This window comes from Eurytemora carolleeae, unplaced genomic scaffold, assembly GCF_000591075.1.
Source record: "Eurytemora carolleeae unplaced genomic scaffold, Eaff_2.0 scaffold1095, whole genome shotgun sequence".
NCBI classification, from domain to species: domain Eukaryota; kingdom Metazoa; phylum Arthropoda; class Copepoda; order Calanoida; family Temoridae; genus Eurytemora; species Eurytemora carolleeae.
In genome coordinates this window covers 3,507-29,086 of record NW_019396982.1, presented here as the reverse complement: position 1 = coordinate 29,086, position 25,580 = coordinate 3,507, and the positions used below count along the sequence as shown (strand labels likewise).

Genomic DNA, 25,580 nt, shown 5'->3' with positions numbered 1-25,580 from the left:
CTGTGAAAAAAACCTTTAACCTGTTACCTGATTCTCGCCTGCAGTAGATTGAACAAATTCTCAGCTCTTCTACACTTAAACGCATATATACCAGGACCAGTAGCACATCTAAATATATCATATGTATCTTCTGTATATATACATTGCTTGTCTGTTTATCTGTCTGTCTGTCCGTTTGTAAATGTCAAAACGGCGGTATCAATCAGGCCCAAATTTTGTGTGGAACCTCAAATGAGACCAAGGAAGGTTTATGAATGGTCAAAATTTCAAAATTTGCCTCCAACATAATGCGATTTTCATATTTTGAAAATCCACGAATTTTTTTGTGAAAATCCGCGGATTATTTTTGTTTTGTTTTACGATGTACACAAAGAGAACATGTTCACAATATGAAAGGAAGATGGGAGCTAAGCGACCTAATAGCCTAGTGTACAAAGCCTAGTTATCTAGTTACCTAGTTACCTAGTTACCTAGTTACCTGGATACCTAGTTACCTAGTTACCTGGATGCCTAGTTATCTAGTTACCTAGTTACCTAGTTACCTGGATCAAAAATCGTTCACTAGGGCGGACCCGTCTAGTATATTACAATTTTATAAAATTAAAAATTAAAGTTACTGGTAATATGAACAGCTAAAAAACTTATATTTGCCGAAAAATTGATGGTTATTTTATCTAAAATTCACCTGCGACCAGATTCAAAGCTGAACATTTCTGCTTCAAACCCATACCTCCTAGAAAGTAAGCAATGACATGTAGTTAGATAGAATGAAATTCAAAACTATCAGCAGTTTCCATGGAAAACTAGGAGCTTCTATAGAAAACTAGCAGGATCAATAAAAAAGCTAGCAGTTTTAATAGAAAAGTAACAGCTTCAAATAGAAAACTAGCAGCTTCAATGGAAAACTAGCAGCTTCAATAGGAAACTATAGCGCCTTTCATTGATAACTAAAGTATCAATAGAAAACTAGCAGCTTCAATAGAAAACTATAGCGCCTTCCATTGATAACTAAAGTATCAATAGAAAACTAGCAGCTTCAATAGAAAACTATAGCGCCTTTCATTGATAACTAAAGTATCAATAGAAAACTAGTAGCTTCAATAGAAAACTATAGCAGCTTTTATTGAAAACTAGCAACTACAATTAAAACTAGGAGCAGCTTAAAAAGAAAACTAACAGCTCTACATATTTTTGATGATAAACTATAAATGTTGTACAATGGCGTACCAGTAAGGTTTACAAACAAACAAAAAACTTTTTCTCAAAAATTGCATTTATCCACCAGATGCCTCTCAAACTAAAGAAGAAATGCATTTTTTCTAGTTTTTTTCCGTCGAATACAATATTTTTATCTAAAGAAGGATTTGAAGAAAATCTCATTAGTTTTCTTAGTAGCTTTTTCTTAATTAATTGCTCTTTAACAAGATTAATTGCGTTTCAATAAAATACAGAGATAATCCTAAAACAAGATCATTCATCGACGACATTTATTTTCTACCAAAACAACCCTAATAATAAGAACTTTACGTACCGTAAAGATTTAAACGGCCATTTTAACGGATCTTTTCCTTTTTGATACAAAACTGGAGCATTTATAATTCAACCATCAACATTCTTTAGAAACTATCATTCTCATTTATCAAGAAAATGATTTAAAATCTGGGAAATGGGTGTTCGTAAACTGAATGCATATACAGTACATGTTGTACGAGAAAAAGGGTCATTTTGATAGAGTGGATTATGTAAAATTTACATTTGCTTATTTCTGAAAACAGGTGTAGGTTAATTAAAAAAAAGAAACAAAGTAAAAAAAGTTGTAATTATTTACACAAGTTTAATTTTTTTTTAATATATAGCAAAGTGCCTGAAAAAGGGCCATTTTGATAGAGTGGATTATGTAAAATTTACGTTTGCTTATTTCGTTGTACCGTCTGGATCATGTAACTATTAGAGTGGGGTAAATGTCAGGTTGCATATGTATAACGTTTAAAAAATTAGAGCTTGACGAATAAAAACAGCAAATTGTTTCAAAGATCAAAGTCGTGGGACATTGATTGCAAAGATATAGGGATTAGAAACTTTTTGTTAAAAATCATTTTTTTTGTTTAATGTCCAAGAAATGTTTGAATTCAAGTATCCCGGAATTATATATTTCCTAGTTCTATTTCTGTGATTTCTATTTGTCCAGGGCATACTCTAGACCCCATCTGAAAATATTCTAAATTTAAATAATTATTTTTACACGATTGTATTTCTAAATAAAAATTGAACATTTGCCACAAACTCTCATTTCTCATATCTATAGAACCTGAGGTTGGAGATCTTTCATATTTGAAACTGTAAATTCTGTTAGATTAAAGATTCAAAGAATTTCACCATCAGCTTGCAAAGATATAATAATATAAGAAATCAAAATAAATTAGAGTTCGTGGCATGTATTCAAACCTTATAGATTTTAGATTTCGATTATTATATATTTTTAAAATTGTAGAAATATTGAATTATATATTTAACCTCATCAATATTGAATTATATATTTAACCTCATCAATATTGAATTATATATTTAACCTCATCAATATTGAATTATATATTTAACCTCATCAATATTGAGAACTGTGAATATATTTGAATGAACATCATTGATGTCTAGTTTACTCGCTACACAGCCCATTCTGAAATAAAGGAATATATAGATAGACAACAGATAGATAGATAGATGAATAGATCATGTTGATCTTACATGGATAAATAGATAAATAGATGGATAAAATTTATTGATCTTGTGGATAAATAGATGGATAGATGAATAGATCATGTTGATCTTACATGGATAGATAGATAAATAGATGGATAAATTTTATTGATCTAGTAGATAAATAGATGGATAGATGAATAGATCATGTTGATCTTGTGGATAAATAGATAAATAAATGGATAAAATTTATTAATCTAGTGGATAAATAGATGGATAGATTATGTTGCATCTTGTGAATAAATAGATAAATAGATAATCAAATTTATTGATCTAGTGGATAAATAGATGGATAGATGGATAGATTATGTTGATCTTGTGAATAAATAGATAAATAGACGGAAAAATAGATGGATAGATGAATAGATCATGTTGATCTTAAAAGGACAAATAGATAAATAGATGGATAAATAGATGGATAGATGAATACATCATGATGATCTTGTGGATAAATAGATAAATAGATGGATCAAATTTATTAATCTAGTGGATAAATAGATGGAAAGATTATGTTGATCTTGTGGATAGACAGATATATATATGGATAGATTATGTTGATCTATAGTAGATAGATCACATAGATCCAGACTGCTTTAAAATGTTGCTTAAATATAAGACTGGGTCGACGTGGGGTTTGATTTACCTTACTAACTCAAATATACTTTTAGTACACTGACATTGGATATTTTTAAACTATATAATCAATTTTTTATCTCGAGTTTTTTAATAAGTTATTTTGAAAATTCTCAGATTTTTGAGAGAAAAGTAGCAACCTTTGGATCAATGTGAAATAGATTATGTTGATCTAGTGGAAAGTTGGATGGATAGATTATGTTGATCTATTAGATAGATAGATTAGGATGCACTAGTGGATAGATTATAATGATCTAGTAGATAAAGAGTTCAACCGACAACTAGTTTAAATTCCACTAGATAGATAGATAAGTAGATAAATCAAAGATAGAAAAAGCTTGGATAGATAGATAGAAGTTACGCTACACTTCACATATTGATGAACAAGCACACAAAACAGAAAATATTGTTTTAAATCTAAATTTCCCAGATTTATTCAAAAAATAATTTGTTAATTTATTATTATTACCAATCTCCCTTTTATATTTTATATTGCGTATTTTTCAGATCACATCTGGCTTAAAATCCTTGATTCGTTAAGTTTAGAATACACAATTAAACAAACTTAACAAAAAAATTATTAAAAAAACATATTCACCAATTAAAAAATTATTATAATAATGTACGGGGTTTGTCGTAAGTGGTAATTGTAAAAAAAAAACATTTCAATTGTCCTTTTAGACAATGTTTTTTTATTTTCGTCCTAATAGTAACGAGTTTTAAGATTAATACGAATTAAATGCATGATTTGAATTTACAGTTTACATTTTAGTTTTTATGTTCAGGCTTAATAATATGCTAGTCTTTTAGAGCGTTTCGCGCCCTAATTCCTATTATCAATTTTAGTTTTTAAATATTGCTCCGAAATTTGTCATTTTCAATCGTTCCTAGGGGTCATGTAAGTTGCCACAACAAATTCGGGCCTGATTGCTTCAACCGTTTTGACGTTTATTGGACACAGACAGACAGACAAATAGACAAGGTAAATATGTATTTATATAAAAAACATCATATATTTGCAATGTTTGGCTGTTAAAGAAGGTTTTAAATAAAATAAAAACATTTACCTCAATTAATCCTAATTTTGACGTAGAACCATCATTTCATTGAAGTCTGAACATTTTTTTAAACACTTTTTGTAACTTGTTTTTATATATGTATGTGTAAAGTGTAAAGTATATTATGTAACTTGTAAAATATGTAAACTTTTAACTGTACAATACAACGTAAAGTGTACTTAATGTGCTGGTACATTTTATAATATAAATATTAAAATATTGATGTTTACATTGCAAAATGTTAGATATTTAATATTGTCTGGAGACGAATATACGTTGTGGATGGGTTGAGGCTGCGAGGAATCTGCACATATCAGCTACTTCACTTCTATATCCTCTATATAACTATATCAGCTGATCAGCTGATAACCTCCCCCGCCTTCCCCCTCCCTTGTTCCGGCCTCCCCCCCCGTCCTCTCTTTCTAGTTCTAGCATACGAGTTGTTTTATAAATNAATTCCACCAGCATAATAATATGTATATGTAAGTCTAGTCTTGTAACTTATTTATGAAATATGTAAAAAAAAAAATGTGTTTTTAAGAGGAGAAATTTAAAAACCCTAGAAATATAGGTTTTAGGAATGTATCCCCGAAATTCTTAAAAGAAAGTTATCAATTTATTGTTTACATTTTTTAATTAAGTGGTGGTGGATTATTATAGCATTTGTGACCATAAATTATAGGAATAAAAATTGTATATTTTAAACAAATAAGAAAAAATGGGGTTTAGTGTATGTGAAAAAGAAATGTGTATAAAAATAGGCAATTTTACGCATCTTTTGCCTAATTGCTTGTTTTACTCTTCTCATAAGTTTGTAAACATAGCATGTGTACTCTGTGTATACAGCATTCAAAATTTCAATTTTTCTTTTCTAGAAAATAGAATCCGTTTCTGTTTCTTAGGTTTGAGTTTCCAATATTTTTTGATTTTATGAAGTCTTTTCGAGGGAAGTTTATTTCCTTTAAATTTAAATTAAATTTTAAAAAATTGACTTGTACTCGCGTCCATCTTCTATTTCAACGGTGAACATTTTCTCTTTGTATACATTGTAAAACAAGAAATTCATAAACCTTCCCTGGGGTCATGTGAGGTCCCCCACAAAATTTAGGCCCTTTCGGATTACCCGTTTATTGGATACAAACACACAAAGTTACTGACAAATATTTAGAAAATTCCTATATTCTTAAGGGGAGTATGTTTAAAACCCAAAAAAGCTTCCACTGTTTTTATAGGACTTATCAAGATCTAGGAGACAAATTGGAATATATTTTTTAAGTTCAAAAGTTCAAAAAGTTTCATCGTCGATATTGAAGTAAGACTTTGTAGCTTAAGGCTAACTCGACCAAAACTTCCAACCTTAAATAAAAATCTAAACAATTTTTATGAAAAATTCGTTAACTTGGTGGATTTTATAACTTGATATCTCAGAATTTCCTTAAATATGAGACGAGAGTTTATGCAATTATAGTTGTACTGAGTAAAAACTTATTTTCTCTTTTCTTGAACATTCATGGAACTTATATAATCCATATATTTTAAATTAAATAAGACATTTTTCTTGAAATTTACAATTTATTAAATATATCAAAATGTTTAAGTCAACTAACGTCATTTGATGAAAATACTAACCTTAAAATTCATTCTTAAATTTCCTTTCACTGAAAAGTTAAGAACGAATACCGAGTATTTTTACGCTAAAAACTGACGAAATAAATATTAAAAAAATTTAAGAAACATGGTTTGAACATAAAATAACAACTTTTTACCAGTTTCTAAAAATTCAATTTTCATGAGAATGTTACACTCATAAAACTTCATTAAAATCAAGAGTATGTTTTAGAGGAAGAGTTCATGTTTGTTGATAAAATTTATATCAATTTATAATTTTATTAGAAAATTTTATTATTATACTATATAAAATAAATACTATGATATGCTGTTTAAATTTTTTCCTTCTTTAGATATAAAATGCTATATTGGAAACTAGCTCAAGTGCCCGGAGTTGTCCGTGGAATCTAAAAACACTTTAAAAATTCGAATTTTAATAAATAATTTTCGAATACAGAAAAAATCGAATTTCAAGGAAAAAAAAAATTCGATTTTTTAGCCCATGTCACCCTGGGGTAACGATGAGTTTCCTCTTAAACTTTTAGCCAATTAGGTCCAGCCGTTTGTTCATGCAAACAAAAATATGAGCGAAGGAAGAGTCTTAATATTTCTTAGATAAGAAACATTATATTATTAATATTTAAGGTAAACACCACCGAGCACGAGCCATAGTAACAGATTAAAAATAATTTACATTTTAAATCTTATGACAAAACTTGATTGATTATTCCCCTATTAAAGATTTAGTCAGAATCTGAAAAAATATTATGATAAATATCCTGCAACAGTTCACCACATTGATAAATATTTTACAAATCTAAGTAAAAAATAATATAAAAGCTTTAAATATATAAAATGGTAAATGCAACAATTGTACTGGGAGTAAATGATAATATTGCTGTCTGTATAAATACAAGGATTACTAGAAGAGTCCATAATTACTGGATTCATCAATAGTTGGAAATGTCAAGTTTAATTCAATACTTCAGAAAAATACAAATAATCCAGGCTAAATAAATGGAATCAAATGAAAATAAAGATAAATACATTCTTTCATTCAGTACGAACATGATTTAGAAAAATCAAAAATCAAATCTTTCAAGTTAATACATTCATAACAATCAATAACAAGATTAACTAATCATTGTTAAATAAATCAATCAATCTGTTTTTGATGACAAAGCTCTTCTTCTTTATTTGAATTAGTTTTTTCCACATTTCTGAAAACAGAACAAAAAATTATTTTTACTATGAATTGATATGGTTTTTTGTTCAGAATTAAAAATAATATGAAATATATACATTCAGATGCATTGTATGTAAGAGAGAAAAATAAAATTTTAAGAAATATTTTAATTTTATGGACAACTAGTTAATGTAATATCTGGTCAACTAGATAACTGGAACCTGATTTTTCATCATCTAATTTTTTTCTTTATTCAATTATTAGGACAAAATAATATAATTATAAAATTAGAAATTTTTTTTGGACTTAGTAAAAATTAAATTACATTTACAGTTGTGTCTCATAAATTTTAAAAAGAATAATACAAAAATGCAGTATATAAGGAAGCAACAAATACAAATAGTTGATGAAACTAGAAGGTGTAAGTGTATAAAACTAGAATAAATAACTAATTAGATATGTCAAATGAGAAAATGTAATACATAAATAAAGTATTAAACACAAGCTTATATTTTTTTCCATCTCAAAACTCCCTCTATTTCTAATCTTATATCTCCTCTCCAGCCCTACCTCACTCCGCTAATCTCCTTTTGATACCAAGTTTCCCTTAATAAATGTTTCCCTTAATAAATGTTTTCCTTTTCTTATATTTTTGTTCTATTTTTTCTCTTAACGGTCAACTTTAATTCCCCCCCGCCTCGCATCCTTACATTCTTAAAATTATAACTTAATATTTTTCCAAAATTCATATGAGCACTCAACTATTCCATGTTCCACTTATTTTATTTATTTACTTTTTAAATTAGAAATTGAGCACAACTATGTGAAGAAACCAGATATAAAAATCTTTGCATCATTCTCGTTGCAAATTATTTTGTTATATGTACATTTAGTAACAAACAAATGCCAGTTATTGAATAAATAAGTAAAACTGATTCCTAATGGTATCTGATGCCAAATCAAAGCCATCATTTACAAGGGGGTTGAGGGGTATGTGTTCTGGCCGGAGTGTTGCACCATTATCAAGTAATAGACTAGATGGGTACGGGCTGCACGGGCTGATCCAATTAATGTGCAGGGATAGAACAAGGAAGTAAGAAATAGATAAGTAGGAGTATATGAGAGAGAATTTTTTACGGAGCCAGAGAACTCAGAGTTAGCAAAATATGAAAGGAAAAGAAAGACATAGGAGGAAAAATAGCGAAATATTCTAAAAATCAGAAAAAAATATCTTTTAATTTTCATGATTTAAAAAAAATGTCTGACACAAAAAAGAACAGAAGGACACAACTCAATTGTGTTTGAGAGTTCCATTTTTCTTTAAGACATTAGCAAATCAATGCAAATGCGTTTAACAAAAATAATTTATTGTCTATCTAAATTTAATAGCTAAAAATTAAGGAAAAATAGTAAGCAAGATGAGCCCGTGTTATCTATGGTCTATAGGGTACGGTACACCCATAAATCAAATATTTAATGATAAACCAACGGTGCAGAACTTCTCATATTCTCAAAATAATCAAATACCCCACGCCCCTGGTAAAAACTTGATCCTAAAAATGAAAGGTACCTGCTTATATTGTTTTTAAATGTTAGGCTTAGACTAGGCTTTACTGTTTTCTCGTTCTAAACATTGATAAATTAAAAGATTATTAAATAATGAATATTTAACAATTCAATTAACGAAACCATAAAAACTGACAATGGGAAAAGGAAAGTATCACGCCTTAAGTAAAAAAGTAAAATGTCGAGTCTAGGAAAGTTTTCTCAATGATCCAATTATAATTGAGAATTTAGTTTGAAATTTGAATTCGTAATTTTTAATTGCTTGAAAAGTAAATAGACCTATTTTATTATCATTTTATCATCGACCTCAAAGGTATGTAATGGAATAAAATAATGACCTGAATCTGACCCTGGAGAATATTTACATCTCCTCCGCCCTGGCTCCAACCCATTGCTCCGCCCTGACTTGACCCCGCCATTGCACATGCTCCGCCACTGGTACAATCTTCACTCTCGGTCTCAAGGTTAACTGTTAGCTCACTACACCCGGCCTTCTGATCGCATTTCATAGCTAAATATAAAACAAAAAATTAGACTACAAAGGTTGAAATAAATTGTTGTGCTAGTATAATTTATTTACTGAGGATAGTGTTACGTAGTCGAAATCAAGTCTATATTGTCCAATACAGTTCGGATCGTAAAATAAGTGCAAACATTTCAATTTAATAAACTTGTGTTAGCTTGACTAGAAATTCGGACAGCAATGTCAACCTAGATAAAGGTCGAGATTTGCCTCATTCTTAGTCTCCAGATTCTACCATTTTTAATATGAATGTGGTTTGATGTGAATCCTTTATGGCAATTTTTTCAGGAAAAGATTTCTCCCTTTTTAACGTAATATAAAGAACTAGGCTTCTTCACTCTCGCTCTCAACGCCTTTTTTTCTAGTAAATTTCAGCTATCAGTATCAACAGTAGCTTTTACGCTGCCATTTTTTTTTGTAATTTTAAATCGTATTTTACGGATTTCTAATTACCTCAAATTCCGATTTCTAATTCCTTTATCTTAGCAACCTAATGTCGTAAACCTTAGATATTTCAAACTATAATTTCTGTTGGAACAAATATACTAAGTTTAAATGTCAAAGGTTCAACTGAAAAGGTTGCAAAGATATAGGGATTAGAAAATTTGAGTTTGCGGCAAAAACTCAACACCTTTGCACATTTTTAAAAGAGAAAAATGTCTACATTTTTCCTGAGCAAAGGAATTGAGTCTTAACAACCCAATGTTGTAGACCTTAGATATTTCAAACTATGACTTCTGTTATATCAAACAATCAAAGTTTGAAATATCTAAGGTTTACGTAGTTTGGTTGTAGATATATAGGTAGTTGAAAATTAGGATTTGTTGCAAAAACTCAATTCCTTTGTATAACTTTAAGCCTTAATGAACCTTTCCTGGGGTAATGTGAGTTTCCTCAAAAAATTGGACCCGGTCGGTTAAGACGTTTTGGCGTATATTGGATACAAGCACAGTAATTGTTTACAATATAAAACTGTAGAATAGGAAGACGACATTATAGCTACCCTTAAGCTTATTTGATGTTGTTACAAAGAAAATAGTTTGACTAGTAACTTATAATATCATTTTATAAATTGAAATGGTCTGTTTACGCTGCACAATTGCTGTGTCTCGTGTTTATTAAACAATTTAGATACAAAAGTCGTCTTCTTATTCCAGAGTTTTCTGGTCCTCCTTCTCACTGAAAATAAATACCTGGTTCATCGAATAATCCTAGTTTAAATCTGTCAATATTTGTATTCTTCTCCACCCTCTCGTCAGTCTAATTTTAAATATAGATGTTACATAAGATAATGTGGGGGGGGGGGGAAGTTTTTTTGGAAAAGTAACTTGATTAGGCTTCGAGTTATTCAGGGGGGAGGACGTAATTCTTGAAAATATTTTCCCCTAATTACAGTAACTTGATTCATCGTCATTTGATTTAAATCACAACAAAAAAATGGTTTTAAAGATTTAAAAATAAAATTCACGAGTTAAATATTTATACTTAGATGGTGAAAGATGAACATCATGAACCTGTGCATGGTTCCCGAGGAGATGCTGACTGGCAAGGCTGAGCTGGTTGTTCAACAATTCAACTCTGAAATTAACACATTTTGGGGTTTCCACATTCAAAAAATTTACATCATATGTATTAGTGTAAAATAGTTTAAGTAGAGTAAATCATAAAAAAACGTTGAGAAACTTTTTAAAACATTCTCTAAAAAGTGGAGGTCCTAATCTCCAGATTTCCAAAATGTAGTCAGCCTTTTTTACCTTTAACATTTCCTAAGCTATTACCATATTGTTCTGAACTTCCAATATATTTGAAGATAAGAAGTCACATTTTGAAAGCCCGGAAGTCGTACGATCTTTTATCTAACCTTTATAGTTTACAATAGATTAAAGACGATATTTTTGTTTCTTGGGACACCCTGTATCTTATTTTAAACCTACCCGGCCACCTCGCGTAAATCTTGAGAGCGTAATCTGGATCCTGGCTTAGGAGTTCTGGAGGAGTATTCTTCTAGTGGATGATTGTCAGTTATAACTAGAATAAAAACAAACTATAATCTATAAACTTAAGCATTCAACAAAATATGAACCCAATATATTTTGTTGTACATTTTTTCTTCTGCCTTCATAAATTATTGTTTTATTTTTACAGTTTGATATGAGAAGTTCAGAAGAATTTTTTTTATATCAAAGACTTGGTAAAAAATCAAGTAAAAAGTATCAAAAAGACGGTACAAATTTACCACAAGATGTTCAATTTTCAAACAAGATATTCCACAATCATTTCCCCCGTTGAGAGAAAGGGAATTCAAAGCAATGTATATCCCTGCAGTTTAAGATGAACCTACCGATATCTGCTGGGTTAGTATGATAAGGATGAGTGTTCTCAGTATACCGGATTGATCTGTTTTCTAAATCTGTTTTCAATACCTTCATTCTCCTCCTTTACCGTAGGAATGTCATCATTAATCTTGATATTTGGACAAAAATCAACCATCTATTTTGGATAAAACGAAGAGGTTCAAGTAATCTTCCACAGAGCATTCTTTAGGCAAATAGAAATATTGCCCTAATTTCCAACTTCATCTATTGTTGATTGTAAGATAATAATAATTTATTTTAATGACAACTATTTTCCTGTAGTAAACGATGATCAACGTAACAGCTGCTAGAGCAATTATCAGTACAGCGATAACAACAGCTGTCGTGCTTCCGGTAGACATTTCATCTGACAGCGGAGAGTGCTCAAGAACCTGCCATAATCATTAATAAGTCAGTCAATCAATATATCAGCCAATTAAGCAATAAATCAAATAATTAATCTATAAATCAAATAATTAATCAATAAATCTAATAATTAATCAATAAATCAAATAATTAATCTATAAATCAAATAATTAATCAATACATCAAATAATTAAGCAATACATCAAATAATTAATCAATAAATCAAATAATTAATCAATAAATCAAATAATTAATCAATAAATCAAATAATTAATCAATAAATCAGCCAATTTATCAATAAATCAAATAATTGATCAATAAATCAAATAATTAATCAATAATTCAAATAATTTATCAATAAAATCAAATAATTAATCAATAAATAAAATAATTTATCAATAAATCAATAAATCAAAAAATTAATCAATAAATCAAAAAATTAATCAATAAATCAAATACTCAATCAATGAAGCAAGCAATAAATCGATTAATTAATTACTCACTTTATCCACGGATAAAATTCTTAAGCCATCAATTCAACAATCAGTGAATCCATTAATTCATCATTCATCAATTATTTCATCAATTCAACAATCAGTTAATTTACTAATTTATCAAATAACCATTCAGTTAACAAATCAATTCATCATTTATCAATCAATAAATCAAAAACGATAATCAATGAATCAGTATATGAGTAAATCAATACATCAATACATCAAAAAACCAATACATCAATACATCAATAAATCAATAAACCAATAAACCAATAAATCAATAAACCAATAAACCAATAAATCAATAAATCAATAAATCAATAAATCAATAAATCAATAAATCAATAAATCAATAAATCAATAAATCGATAAACCAATAAATCAATAAATCAATAAATCAATAAATCAATAAATCAATAAATCAATAAATCAAANATAAACATAGAAAACTTATATACTTACACCATTTATATATGTATTTATATCTTTGTGTGTGAATAAATCTTTATAATATAATAATATAATAATAAAATCAATTTCTAAGTTATGATTCATGCTCAAAAATTGTTTATCTTGTAAATATAGTTTGTGAATTAGTCAGCTATGTGTATAGACTAATTAAAGTCTCCACGAATCAAAAAAAAGATCCTTCAAGTCAGAATCTCCGAGAAAAATAATGACTCAGCACAAAGAGAGAAATTATCTATATAATATAACAAGACATTCATAAATATGTTGCAATTAGCCGGCCAAACGGCTAGACTGATTGGGCTGAAATTTTTGTGGACACTCATGGGTGGCCGGGGAGTGTCATAGGCTTAAAAAAAATTTTCAACGCTGGGCTCTTCAGCTCGTATTACATATTTACATTAATTGCATATTTATATTGGGATAAGACACTGCACAATTTGTTGCTATGTAAACAAAATACAATGAGGTCAATATCAATTTCTGGATTAGTAAAGTAATATATAAATACTTATCAACAATCATTATTGTTACAGTATGAGATTTGCATTCATTTATCAAAACATGACCGGGGTTAAACAAACAAAATCCGTCTTATGTAAGATATAGCAAAAATAAATCCAGTAAATAACCGATTATCGCGATATCTGATTATATGAATTATTAATGACCAGGCGTTTATTCTGATCTTATTATTAAAAGGTTTGTATTTTAAGTGACCTCGTCGTTATCGTCGTTTTTCTAACTTGAAATCTTCCTTCAGAAACATAAATATTTTGATAATTTACTCCTTTGTTTCTGAACTAGAACTAGTGATGAACAAGTCACTTAACAGAGAAACCTCAATTGAAAATAATCAATTTTCAAAGAAGAAATGATATTATATCTCATGCTTATTGCTAATACAAAGCATTTCACAAACCGAAAAATAATTATCCGAACATTTTTAACATTCCGACAAATTTTAATTATCCGAAATTTTATCAATCCGAAAACATATAAATCCGAAAACATAACAATCCGAAAACATAACAATCCGAAAACATAACAATCCGAAAATTTTAACAATCCGAAAATTTTAACAATCCGAAAATTTTAACAATCCGAAAATTTTAACAATCCGAAAATTCTAACAATCCGAAAATTTAACAATCAGAAAAAATGTGCCATATCACTTTTCTTACAATCATAATTAGCAAGGTAACTTTATCTTGGTAAAGTTAAAATAATTGTATATTCTAAATATTCTAAAAACACACTTCTTCTAACCTTGTTAATATCATACATATGAACATGAATGAAAAAATGAGACATGTTACATATCTATGAAATTAATATGTTGTAACATTCTTTTCTGAATACAAGGAAAAAGAATAAATTAACCAGTCTTAAATACAAAAAAAAACTTTTAAGGGTACCGTTGTGAATTGGACATTCCCCTTCGATAAATGGAGTAATTTGAATTCACGTCTAAAGTTCCATTAAGAACTTCTTTAACCCGTTAGTGACAATACCTGAGTAAGGGTTTGTACTCCACAATCCTGTCCTTCTGGACAAATACATCCTAGCTCTAGATCACAGATATGAAGATAGTTGGAGCATTCACAACTAGAATTCTCAATAGCGCTTCTAAACAATTTTTTTCATAAAAATTATTTATTTTTTGTCAAATCATGAAAAAAATAATGATTAAGATTAACCTGTGACATGTGTTGTTAACAAATCCAAACGGACAGAACATCTGACACTTCAAACCAAACCTAGAAAATCCTTATTATTACTAAAATATTTTTTTGGTCTGTCTTTAATGTAATATATTACAAATTAGACAAAAAAAAAAAATTTTATATTTCTCAGTTATTGAACTTTCCTATGAACTTCAAAGAACTTAAAATAGTTTCATTAAATTCTAATTTACCATGATTTCCTTTAACTATTATATTCTCCCCGATCTCCTTCATCTCTCTATATAAAGTAGCAATCTCTGTTTTTTTGTCTGTCCGTCTGTTTTTGTTTTGTTTAAGTTTGTATATCCGATCATAACTCTGATAATTGATTAATGATTACCTGTTATCCTTGCAGTAACATTTCCCGTCTACATTAGAGCACATCTCAGTTCCCTCTAGATCACAGGAACATGTTTCATCACAACCAGAACCATACCTAACAGAACAGAGGATAGGTAAATTTGTTGGTTTGTATAGATCCAATAAACGTCGAAACGACTTATTTGATAGTTTGAACTTTAAAGGACCATTAAGGTCCTGAAGTTGGGTTATAGCTGGTCAAAAGTCTCTGGTCTAGATTAAAAAAATTTCCCTTAAAATTATTTCATTTTAATTTAGTAATTTCTAACTTAATCAATTTTAAAATTTAAACTGGTTCCGTAACTAATTGAAGACTCAGGTCAGCTCAGGTTGACCCAATCCATCTCACCAGCTTAGGTTGACCCCCAACCCTTCTCACCATCTCAGGTTGACCCTAACCCTTCTCACCAGCTCAGGTTGACCCCAACCCTTCTCACCAGCTCAGGTTGACCCCAACCCTTCTCACCAGCTTAGGTTGACCCCCGACCCTTCTCACCAGCTCAGGTTGACCCCAACCCTTCTCACCAGCTCAGGTTGACCTCAACCTTCCTCACCACCTTGGTTGACCCCAAACCTTCTCACCGGCTCAGGTTGACCCCAACCCTCCTCACCAGCTTAGGTTGACCCCAAACCTTCTCACAGGCTCAGGTTAAACCCAACCCTTCTCACCGGCTCAGATTGACCCCAACCCTTCTCACCTGCCAGGTTTGCACGGAAAGCAGTCTCCAGTTACGTGGTTACACTGGAATCCAGAATTGCATGAACATTTCTAAAAATACAAGCTTTATGTAGTTCTTCTTCAGAAATATATATATAATATTTAATATAAAGTAAAAATAGCTCTATTATGCTCAATGGATTAACTTTTTATATTATCTGATTTAAATCTGACCTCCAGACAACCAGCTCCAAAGAATCCAGGAAAACACGAATTTTGGCACCTTAACAGATTACTATTTTTATTAAAAACAAACATACAAGCACTAAAAATGTTGACACAGATATTTTAAGAGGCAATAGAGTACATAAATATACCTGAGCCCCTGGTATCCAGGTGTACATGAGCAGGCACCAGTAACCTGGTTACAGTACCCACCATTCTCACATGTACATTCATGTACACAGTCGGGACCCCATCTGCCACCAGGACAACCAGATACCTAGATATTTACAATGTACATTCTACACATGTACATTCATGTACACAGTCGGGACCCCTTCTACCACCAGGGAAACCAGATACCTAGATACGTACAATGTACATTCTACACATTAGTTAAATTAGACATTAAAAGAGATAAGGTTTACTGTTAATATATCCACCTTCTTATATATCTACGAGTGTGCTTTTTGTTCAGCTTTCTGCCTGTCTTCCCGTTCACATGTCTATCTGTCTAATAATCTACCTGTCTGTCTATCTGTCTAGATTTACCTCACATCTGCCCCCTGAGAATCCTGAACTACAAGTACACTGTTCAGGGGCAGTACATGCTCCGTTTATACAGGGGCGGGTACAGTGGGGTACACAAGCTCCTTCATGTTCCTAAACAATAAAATAGTATACACACAGGAACGGATACAGGGGGGGGGCGGGTGGACATTCGCCACCCCCTGACAGATTCAGGGAGGGGCGTAGCCCCCCACTGAATTTGAAATTTTTTTTGTTCCTATTTTCAGAATAGCTTCTCAATAGCATGCTTAAGGGAAAGAACCCACGTGCAAAGCAGGAAAAATATCTTTTTGAGTCTTTTAAGTAAAAAAAATTTCGCCTGCAGCGCGATTTTTTTCCTAATAATGAATTTTTTTGTTCCTAAAAAATCTTGCCCCCCACCCCCCTCACTTAAATCCTGTATCCGCCCCTTTATACACAACGTGAGGAAACATATGGGGGGGGGTACACCTTATATTTGTATTATTTATTCGGACTGCTCTGGTTTATAATGTAAGTTGATTTGGTTGAATATTTTATAGAAATTTTAATTCCTAGACAAAGCTGGGTACCCAAGCTAGTGTAGTATAATATCATACCTTATATCCATCACAACAAGCTTTATTAATCACAACTCTGAGTAACAATGATACAATAATTTGAATATCATAAAAAGTTGAGACAAATCTTATCTTTTTCCATCCAAATAATGTTCTACATTCATCATTAGTGATTATTATTTATTGATTGTTCCTTGTAATATTTTCCGTCTTCCATTTTGTTTCCATCACAGTTTTATATTCAGCACATCTAGAATATAATATATAATAATATAATTTTAAAATTTATAATAATATACAAATGTAATATTTACAATAATGTATTGACATTTTTTAAAAACATTAAAAATGTCTTTACTTCTTTTCAAAGGTACACAAAAATTGTAATTTTTATTTTTTGTTTTTTATTTTTATACTCTGTTTTATTGATTTATTGATTTTTGTTTTAAGTACACAAAATTTTAATCTTTTTGTGATTTACGGTAAATCTAACAACTGATATTGAAACTTTTTTAAAACCCTATCTTTAATACTAAATTGTTTTTTAGAGTCAAGTTATTTTTATAATCATACTTTTCATAATTTGTTTAATCCTAACCTTACCTTAATGTTAATTGAGTCAGGCAGAACTTATATTCTTTAATTTGGGCAGCCTTAAAATAATGCTTTTTATGATTGGTTTCAAGGTATTTTTTGCTTAAAACTTTTTTGTCAATAAGGTCTTTGAAAACTGAAATTTTAACACATTTAAATCTTTATCGTTTCAAATTTAAATTTTAAAGTTTTAATAAAACAACTAATATTATGTATAATTAATAGATGCAAAATTTCTTGACTTTGATGATTTCGATCCAATCAGAAAACAAATGCACAAATAAACCCTTGGTATCGTAATAGGTCAATAAAATGATATTTTTTGTAATCTGATAGATTAACAAGTAAGAAAATTTGCGCTGAAATATGAATACCTGAAGATATGTTGTATTTATTGTTTTCGTTTCCACATCATTGTACGGGCAGATGTTTTCACCTAAAAGAGTAAAAATAAGGTTTAACAAGTGTTTCAGAATTCATTAAAAGAAGAGGAGTGTTCAGTGTTCATGAAATATGTATGGGGGTTTTTAAATTATTATCAGACAACCCGTCATTTAGTATGGGTTCATCTCCGGGGAGGCGATAGACTTAACTTTATGAATTTTTGTAAATTGAGTAAAATTTTTTACAAAAATATGTTGAAAAACACTTTCAAGATGAGAAATGGTTCCTTTAATATGTAACAGAGTTTTTTTTGAATTTTAAATCAGTATTATATCAGTAGCCAAAACTGAAGAAATTGTATTCTAGGATGCGCTGATGGTCTGAATAACCTTTAAGATCTGTTGATGTGGAGAGTACAGATCCTGAAGCATGAAGATACAGAACAAGGGAACAATATATACCCCTCATCCTAAAAATTCATCATTCCTCTGAAAACAAAATAAAGTTAATCTAATTTATACAGAATTAGCAAGGTCATACTTTTCATGACAAAATTGGCTGTCTTCTTGTCTTGTATTCAGTTCAGGCCCCTCCCCCTCCCGAAAAAAAAATCATTAACAAAACTTTAAATTCTGTTTATTCTAAGTGACCTTGAAAATAAAAAATTACATACTTCTGACTTCAGGTTCAGACTACCATCTTGCACCACCATCAGTTATAATTAAGCCCCCCCCCCCTCCATCCCCGTTGGCAAAATTTTAGCATTAAATACTTGTGTATAATAAATACGATAACTAAAATAATAATGCTTCAATTAATGATCAAATTAATTTAAAGTAAGTAAACGTAAAATTTGGTTGAGGAGATCAGAATATACCAAAAATGTAAAAACTTTCAAGTTTAGAAATAGCATTACATTGAAATACTACTGTGAAAAGGTTTAAAAGGAGCTAAAGCGCTTTAAACAATCCATGTATGAAAGATAACGATACGTGTTTTTTTTGCTGAAATTGTCAACACAGAGCTGAAAACTTTAGAATGGTGGATATCGGGATTAATGCTTGATCCACTCTTTTTGATAATCTCAAGATTAACATAATCTTGCAAGATTATCTTAAAAGTGTATGAAAAACGATAAAATTCATATTAATATTTAATCATCTGAGAAACTGTAGCAGCCAATCAGAGAACAGCGGGCAACCAATGAGAGAACAGAAATATTCTCATTGGAGAAAACAATTAACGGATATCCAAAGAGAGAGAAAAAGAGTGGATTAGGACTAAAATGAAAAGTTTCCACAGTGGATATTCGGATCAAGAAGTCAGGATTAAAGTTTATCCATTCTAAAGTTTTCAGCTCAGTACACATGAATCAGGGGGTAATTATTAACAGAAACAAAATTTAAAAAAATATTTCATGACAGTTTATATTATTTACTATATACATTTAATGATAGAATATTTTTAAAATCAAGTCTACAATTCTACATGTTTATATTTCACCCCATTCTCTGATCTTTATTGATAAATTTGTGAATAAATTTCGAAAATGATAAAATATTAAATTAAAACATTTAGGCGTATTTTTATTCTATTTAAAAAAAAACAAGTGAAAATACAGCAGCAATCAAAATTTTTGTTTGATGCTTTTTTCGACTTTTACACACTACTCTCTTTTGATTGGTTAAAAATCTCCTGATTTGACCAATGGGAGCCGAAGAATTGATCAGCTGATCATATCTTAATATTGCGCATTCGCAACATTTTGGTAAATGAGAATCATCTGTTTTGTCAGGAAAAAATGGCGGATTTTGATGCAATATATGAAGATCAAGAAGAAAATTTTATATTAGATGCCCCTACAATATCATTAATACCAGATCCAGTTACAGTGAGAGGAGCAGGAAATATTACAGTGTAAGTTTTAGTTTCTGTTCAAGTTTGTAAACAAACCTCGGTGTGTTGTTCTCAAATGTCTTGGAACTACTTGAACAAAGAAAGTAATTTTTTAAGCCTTAGATGTTCACATAAATAAATTTTGTTCAATCAATCAAAAAAAGAAACTAATTTTAAATATGGCCAATTTTTGGTAATTTCCTAGAGAACGATTCTATCAATTTGATACATGGATCTCAGGTAAGTCATGAATATGATTGGTCATGTGGCCGCAGCGCCCGGCCCCCTAGCCTGTCCTATCCGCGGCGCTCGGCCCCCAGCCTGTCCTAGCCGCGGCGCTCGGCCTAGAAATGGTCTTTACCTAACCTTACCCTGAATTAATAAAAAAAATAGATAATACTTGTGCTGAAAAATAAGTGGTCAGGTACAAAATTTATAGAGGGGGGGGGGGGGGGTCCAAAAATCGTTCTTTAGGACAGACCTCATTGGTTATTTCCTAGTGTATGATTTTTGTTGTGAAAAGAATATAGAACATGGAGACATCAAGGACTTATAACTTTTCATGACAATTATCGAAAATCATTCGTTTAAAAGATATACAGTTAAATCGCCAGTCTCATTTGTTTTCCCTGTTTTTTTTAGATTTGGACTCTCCAACAGGTTCGATATAGATTTCCCCAGTCAATTACACGCTAGGGTTGCACCAGAGGAATATAAAGTAAGTAGTTCAACAATATCTTAACTACCCAGTGCTTAGGATCCATTTAATTTTGTTGCGGATCCGTACTGGAAAAAAATGGATCCGGAATCAAATCCAGATCCGGAGCCAGGTCAATTCTTTAAGATTTACTGAATTTTTTAACAGAACAAAATTTTTAAATTTTTGGTTTTATTTTGTTCGCTTTTTTTTATTCTAAAACTTGATAAACCATTCAGAAATTAGGAAATTTTTTGTAATCTCTCTTTTTTCAATAGTTCAGATTTTCGTTTTAAGGTTAAAAAAGTTTTTTTTTGCAGTTTTTGATTGATATTGTGTCCCTTGGATTCGCAAGGTTTTAGCTTCCTGGATCCTTATTGATTAACATGAAACAATAATTCTTTTCGTGTTATAAACTTTAAGACTTCCTCTCTAAGTGGTTCCTCCAAACTTATTTTCGTCTTTTCAGAAATATCTTAGTTCAAATATTCATATATTTACTTTTCATGCTTTTCATTTATATTTGATTTGTAAAGAAATATATTTTACTAAATCTTCTTTCAGGCAACTGTAACACGAGTAAATGTGACTCTTAGAAAAACTCTTCCTGTAAATGTTCGTTGGTTGTTCTGTGGTTGTTTATGTTGCTGTTGTACTCTGGGCTGTAGCATGTGGCCGGTCATATGTCTCAGTAAACGAGTAAGTATTTAAAGGGATTTATATCTTTTTAAAGATGCCATTAATAAAATCTATTTATTATTAAGAACAAAACCCTGCTAAATGATCTCACCGGTCTGACGGTCCTACCATTTTGATTTCTGACCATCATCTATGAATGGTTTACACTGACTTTTGTTCCTAATTCCCGAAAAAAATGGATCCAGAACAAATTTTGTATTGCAGTTTTGGTCGGTATTTTGTCCCTTGGATCCAGATCCGTAGATTCGCATGTTTTCGCGAACCTGGATCCGGATCCATGAAGCCGGATTCTAAGTATTGGTAAAGACTCCTAACATTTAGTAAAGACGGAATCCTTGACTGTCGCGGCCGTCAACCTCGCATTAAATAGCATTATAATCCTCTCATCAGTGTGTGAAATATCTTATATGACTCAAAAATCCAAATAATTTCCTGGAACCTGAGTTTGTTGAAATCGTAAACAATCCGATTACCATATTATTTTTTTAAAAATTTAGACGCGGCATCAGCTAGAGAAACAGTTAGATTGGGAGAACAGTCATCTTTATTCTAAACTTGGATTAAGATGGAGGCTTGCCAGACAACGATGTGATACTAGTCTCATGATGGAATATGTAAGTTTTAAAAATTTTATAGGAAACCTTAATATTACTTAACATGAAAAAGATGAGTAATTGTATTCGATTAAAGGGGGTTGAGTTCTGTTATAAAAATAAGACATGTAATGATGCGCTCATTTTACGGCTTTGTATTTCAGAATTGAAATATTGAAACAATCATTGTCAATATCAATATTGTTCAAACTATAAATTTTCGTTTTTCTATATATGTGTTAATACTGATTATAAACTGTAGTGAACTACATCTTGAATCTTGATCAATGGGGTTTCATTGTTTATTTTTTTTTATACAATAATTTATTTTCACCTAGTTTCTTCTCCTAATTTATCTAAGACATGTAAAATTGTCGACCACGTAAAAGAATATTAGGATCAAAAATTTTATTTTAGGTTCTTCTGGTTGAGTTCATTCCCCGACAGAACCTGTTTATACCAGATTAAACTATCCGTTTAGATTACAATTTTTCAAAAATCCACCAAATCCACATTACAAAGTTGAAGCTGTATGAAACCTTCCAATCAGAAAGTGTTCAGTATTCTATAAACTGGTTTCTGTCTAGCCAGCAATACCCATCCTTCATCAATACTCTCATGCTAGTCTCTTCTTCTATTTATCGAATTTTTCAAGTAGAAGAATCCTTTAATAACGCAATTACTGTTGAAGTTACACAATATCTTATTCCTGCGGTATTTAGCTCAAGGGCATTATATTATTCAATATAGAGTTATCATATCATTCTTAGCTTTGTCGTTAAATCTAGAAAAAGCCGTCCAATACTGAGTACAGTGTCGTGAGTCTAATACTCCTGATCTGGAAAATGCCGGGCTCGTGTCCAGCTTGATCTAGGTTAAAACATTGATCCTGGCTTTTAGACTGGCAGCACAGTTTAGAATTAGGGAACTACAGTACATATACATTACAAACATGTCAGGCAATTATACAATACTTGTTTTCTTCGGATTCAGACCTCTACAGTATTGAAGTAAGTGAACGAAAAAACTGGACACTAAGCCGTCTACTACAGAAATCATAGAGTTCTTAAAATAAACACTCTTTATTTAATACCGAATGAAAAATTTCTAGGGAAACGGGAAAAATTAACCTATTTTTAAGAATTCGCAACAATTCGCAAGGAACTTTATTTTTTCTTAGTGTCAATAACAACAGAATTCAGAAAGCTGAAGATTAGCTCATAGTGGGAAAATTAATTAAGTTTGTCTTATTATTCACGAAATCGAGGATTTATCCATCTTCGTTCATGAAATTCCTTAAATTGAAGGGTAAATTAAAATTATGTTGGCGGTCTGTCTAAATTTGAATCTCAAAAAGTGTCCTACATAGCAGTTCTTAGTATACGGCCAACCCCTGATAGAAAAGATCAAATATTGACAGACTGAAACGTGTAAAAGGTAAAACCCATTAAAGTAAAAACGCTAAATCAAACAGAATTTATAAAATCACCAATACTTGTATTCTATTGGTCCTTTTGAAGGGAAAATAAATATTGTATATATGCCATGTGTTGGAGTGTGAATAAAATAATTCTCTAATTAATCCTGATTTGATTTCCCACAAGCTCAATATGTTTAAACTTATTTTCACTGAAACATTGCTCAGGGAGGAATATTGTGCTAGGATTGCCATCATTTTTCAATTGTTAGCATACATATAACATATCCTAACATTTCTTAGCTCTTATTCTTAATCAAAAGCATCGTTGAATATCTTGGAAGTTTTTTCACAAAGTGTTGTAAATAAATTATTTGGTACAAAACTTACGTTGTAATTAAGTCGAAAACTTTCAATTAGTTTTTTAAAAAATGAATTAAACCCCCAAATTTTTTTTTTAAAAGTTGTGAATTTTCTGTTCCGTTGCATTTTTAAAAACTCGTTGATTTCTGGTTCACTGTTTATATACCCTGTATACAGTACACATCATTTTAATAACCTGGCTATCTAGCTTGATAACCAGGCCGGATCCATTATGAATGATTGTATTTTGTAATCTAATATCCCGCTAAACCCTGAACCAAGTGAACCCTGTATTAACCATTTTATGAATATGTAAACTTGGAATATTTAAAACCTAATAGAACTGTAATTTTGATAGTGTATGAATAGTTTCTGTGGAATTATTCAAGTTTGTGTTAAAGTTAAAAAAAAATCGGCAATTACAACATTTTTATCATTTGTCAGAAAAAGAAATTAAGCATTGGAGAGTAATCTCAAAGTTTAAAATGTAAAATAGTAGTTAATGAATGTTTTTAGTAAACAATCAGTTTTTGGGTTTAAAAATAGTTCAAGTTGTTAGGAAATGTTAAATTTCAGCCCGTTTATTGTGTATAATGGATGATAATGTATGTAATATATATTTATCAGTAAAAAAAAAATGGCTTGGTTCGAAGGATAATGTGATAATGCTAATTTTGTCTTAAAGAATTGTAAATTGATTGAGAAAGCGAGTGTATTTTATCTCAAGGGAATCTTGTATTCACATTTTCCTCAGAAAATTCTACAGATTTTTTTATTTTAGACAATTCATAGATTTTAATTTTCACATCTCAGCTTTGTATCTAAAAAGTTTCGAACAAGAACAAGTTTAACTCGTGTTTTCTAAACTAAACCAAGTACAGTACAGGAATGAAAAAAGTTGCCAACCCTGAATTGCCCAGTCGTTTAAGATGCGTTGCACTATGATTTTTCAAGATATAAAATTCCTATGATGTCATTGTTCTAAATTTTATTACCAATTCCTGAGATGCAAATTCCGCAATGTACATAATACATTATTATTTTCTGATCAAGGCACGGCATAACCTGCGTTTCGGGGGGGGGGGGGATAAATATATGATATTACAGACGTTCAGTATAATTATACAAATATAACTCAAAATTTAAAGCATTTAGAAATAGATTTTAAAAAGTTTACGAAGTATTTTTTAGAGGAGAGAAACGGACCTAAGAGTTTTTTTAACGAAATAGGTTGAGGTTATCAAAAGGACTTTAGTCGTATTTTCTACTGACTCTAATAATGGAGCGGCATGGCCGTTAGAAGCTTTGTCTGATCAAGACTCGAGTGAATAAGAGATGTTCATTTTAATCTCTTCAATTGTGTGGCCAATTTCTCAATCATTTAACCATAGGTACAACTATAGGTCGTATCTATCTATCTACACTACTCTGGTAAAGCGTAACCATAGTGTGACTGTGGTTCTGCCTATGGTAGAACGTCAAAGAAATTGGCCAGTGGTTTCTCTAAAATAAGTGACTGGCGCGTTTCTCCTGCGGACAAAATGGAGGGAAATTATGAGGATCAGATAAGTTTTAAGGAAATACTACAATATCTTGCTCATTTCTGATTTAATCAAGGTTTTAAAGGTCCATTTGTAAATTGAACATCTCCATAAATGAAAAGTCACTTTAAGATTATATTAAATTTTAACTATATCTGAATGGTACACACGAAGGAATTTGAAAGCAGTAATTTACTATGGATTACTGGTCTAACTGGTGCAACATAATCAACCTGTTCTAGTATAAACGTTTTGCGAAGAAAACCATTGAGATTCTGAGTTTCTTGAACCTTGTGTCTCAGGAGTC

At 30.5% G+C, this 25,580-nt stretch overlaps 3 protein-coding genes across 5 annotated transcripts; 1 reads left to right on the top strand and 2 right to left on the bottom strand.

Moving 5' to 3' along the window:
• LOC111710768 (fibroblast growth factor receptor substrate 2) lies at positions 1–4,561 on the bottom strand. The gene is made up of 6 exons (XM_023484896.1): positions 4,455–4,561; positions 2,599–2,674; positions 2,156–2,207; positions 1,532–1,583; positions 686–733; positions 1–108 (listed from the first exon to the last, which is right to left on the bottom strand). The coding sequence occupies exons 2-6, from the start codon at positions 2,671–2,673 to the stop codon at positions 24–26; spliced, it is 312 nt and encodes a 103-aa protein (XP_023340664.1). The 5' UTR covers position 2,674; positions 4,455–4,561; the 3' UTR covers positions 1–23.
• A 2,049-nt stretch (positions 4,562–6,610) lies between these two features.
• On the bottom strand, positions 6,611–18,573 carry LOC111710767 (protein draper). Of its 3 annotated transcripts, none has more exons than XM_023484892.1 (20): positions 18,457–18,573; positions 18,058–18,119; positions 17,693–17,742; positions 17,283–17,339; positions 17,129–17,165; positions 16,533–16,643; positions 16,136–16,260; positions 15,993–16,041; positions 15,799–15,869; positions 15,081–15,176; positions 14,714–14,773; positions 14,528–14,642; positions 11,959–12,074; positions 11,670–11,764; positions 11,263–11,356; positions 10,843–10,906; positions 10,522–10,588; positions 9,144–9,316; positions 8,810–8,865; positions 6,611–7,273 (listed from the first exon to the last, which is right to left on the bottom strand). In XM_023484892.1, the coding sequence occupies exons 1-20, from the start codon at positions 18,533–18,535 to the stop codon at positions 7,210–7,212; spliced, it is 1,641 nt and encodes a 546-aa protein (XP_023340660.1). In that variant the 5' UTR covers positions 18,536–18,573; the 3' UTR covers positions 6,611–7,209. The 3 variants fall into 3 exon arrangements, with proteins under 3 accessions (XP_023340660.1, XP_023340661.1, XP_023340662.1); XM_023484893.1 differs by lacking the exon at positions 6,611–7,273 and adding an exon at positions 7,663–7,845; XM_023484894.1 differs by lacking the exons at positions 6,611–7,273; positions 8,810–8,865 and having other exon boundaries at positions 9,227–9,316; positions 10,814–10,906.
• Positions 18,574–19,824: 1,251 nt separating this feature from the next.
• Positions 19,825–22,435, top strand: LOC111710765 (cysteine-rich hydrophobic domain-containing protein 2). Its single transcript, XM_023484891.1, has 5 exons — positions 19,825–19,984; positions 20,606–20,681; positions 21,225–21,359; positions 21,857–21,973; positions 22,370–22,435. Exons 1-5 carry the CDS (start codon positions 19,869–19,871, stop codon positions 22,418–22,420), a joined length of 495 nt encoding a protein of 164 aa, XP_023340659.1. The 5' UTR covers positions 19,825–19,868; the 3' UTR covers positions 22,421–22,435.
• Positions 22,436–25,580: the final 3,145 nt, after the last annotated feature.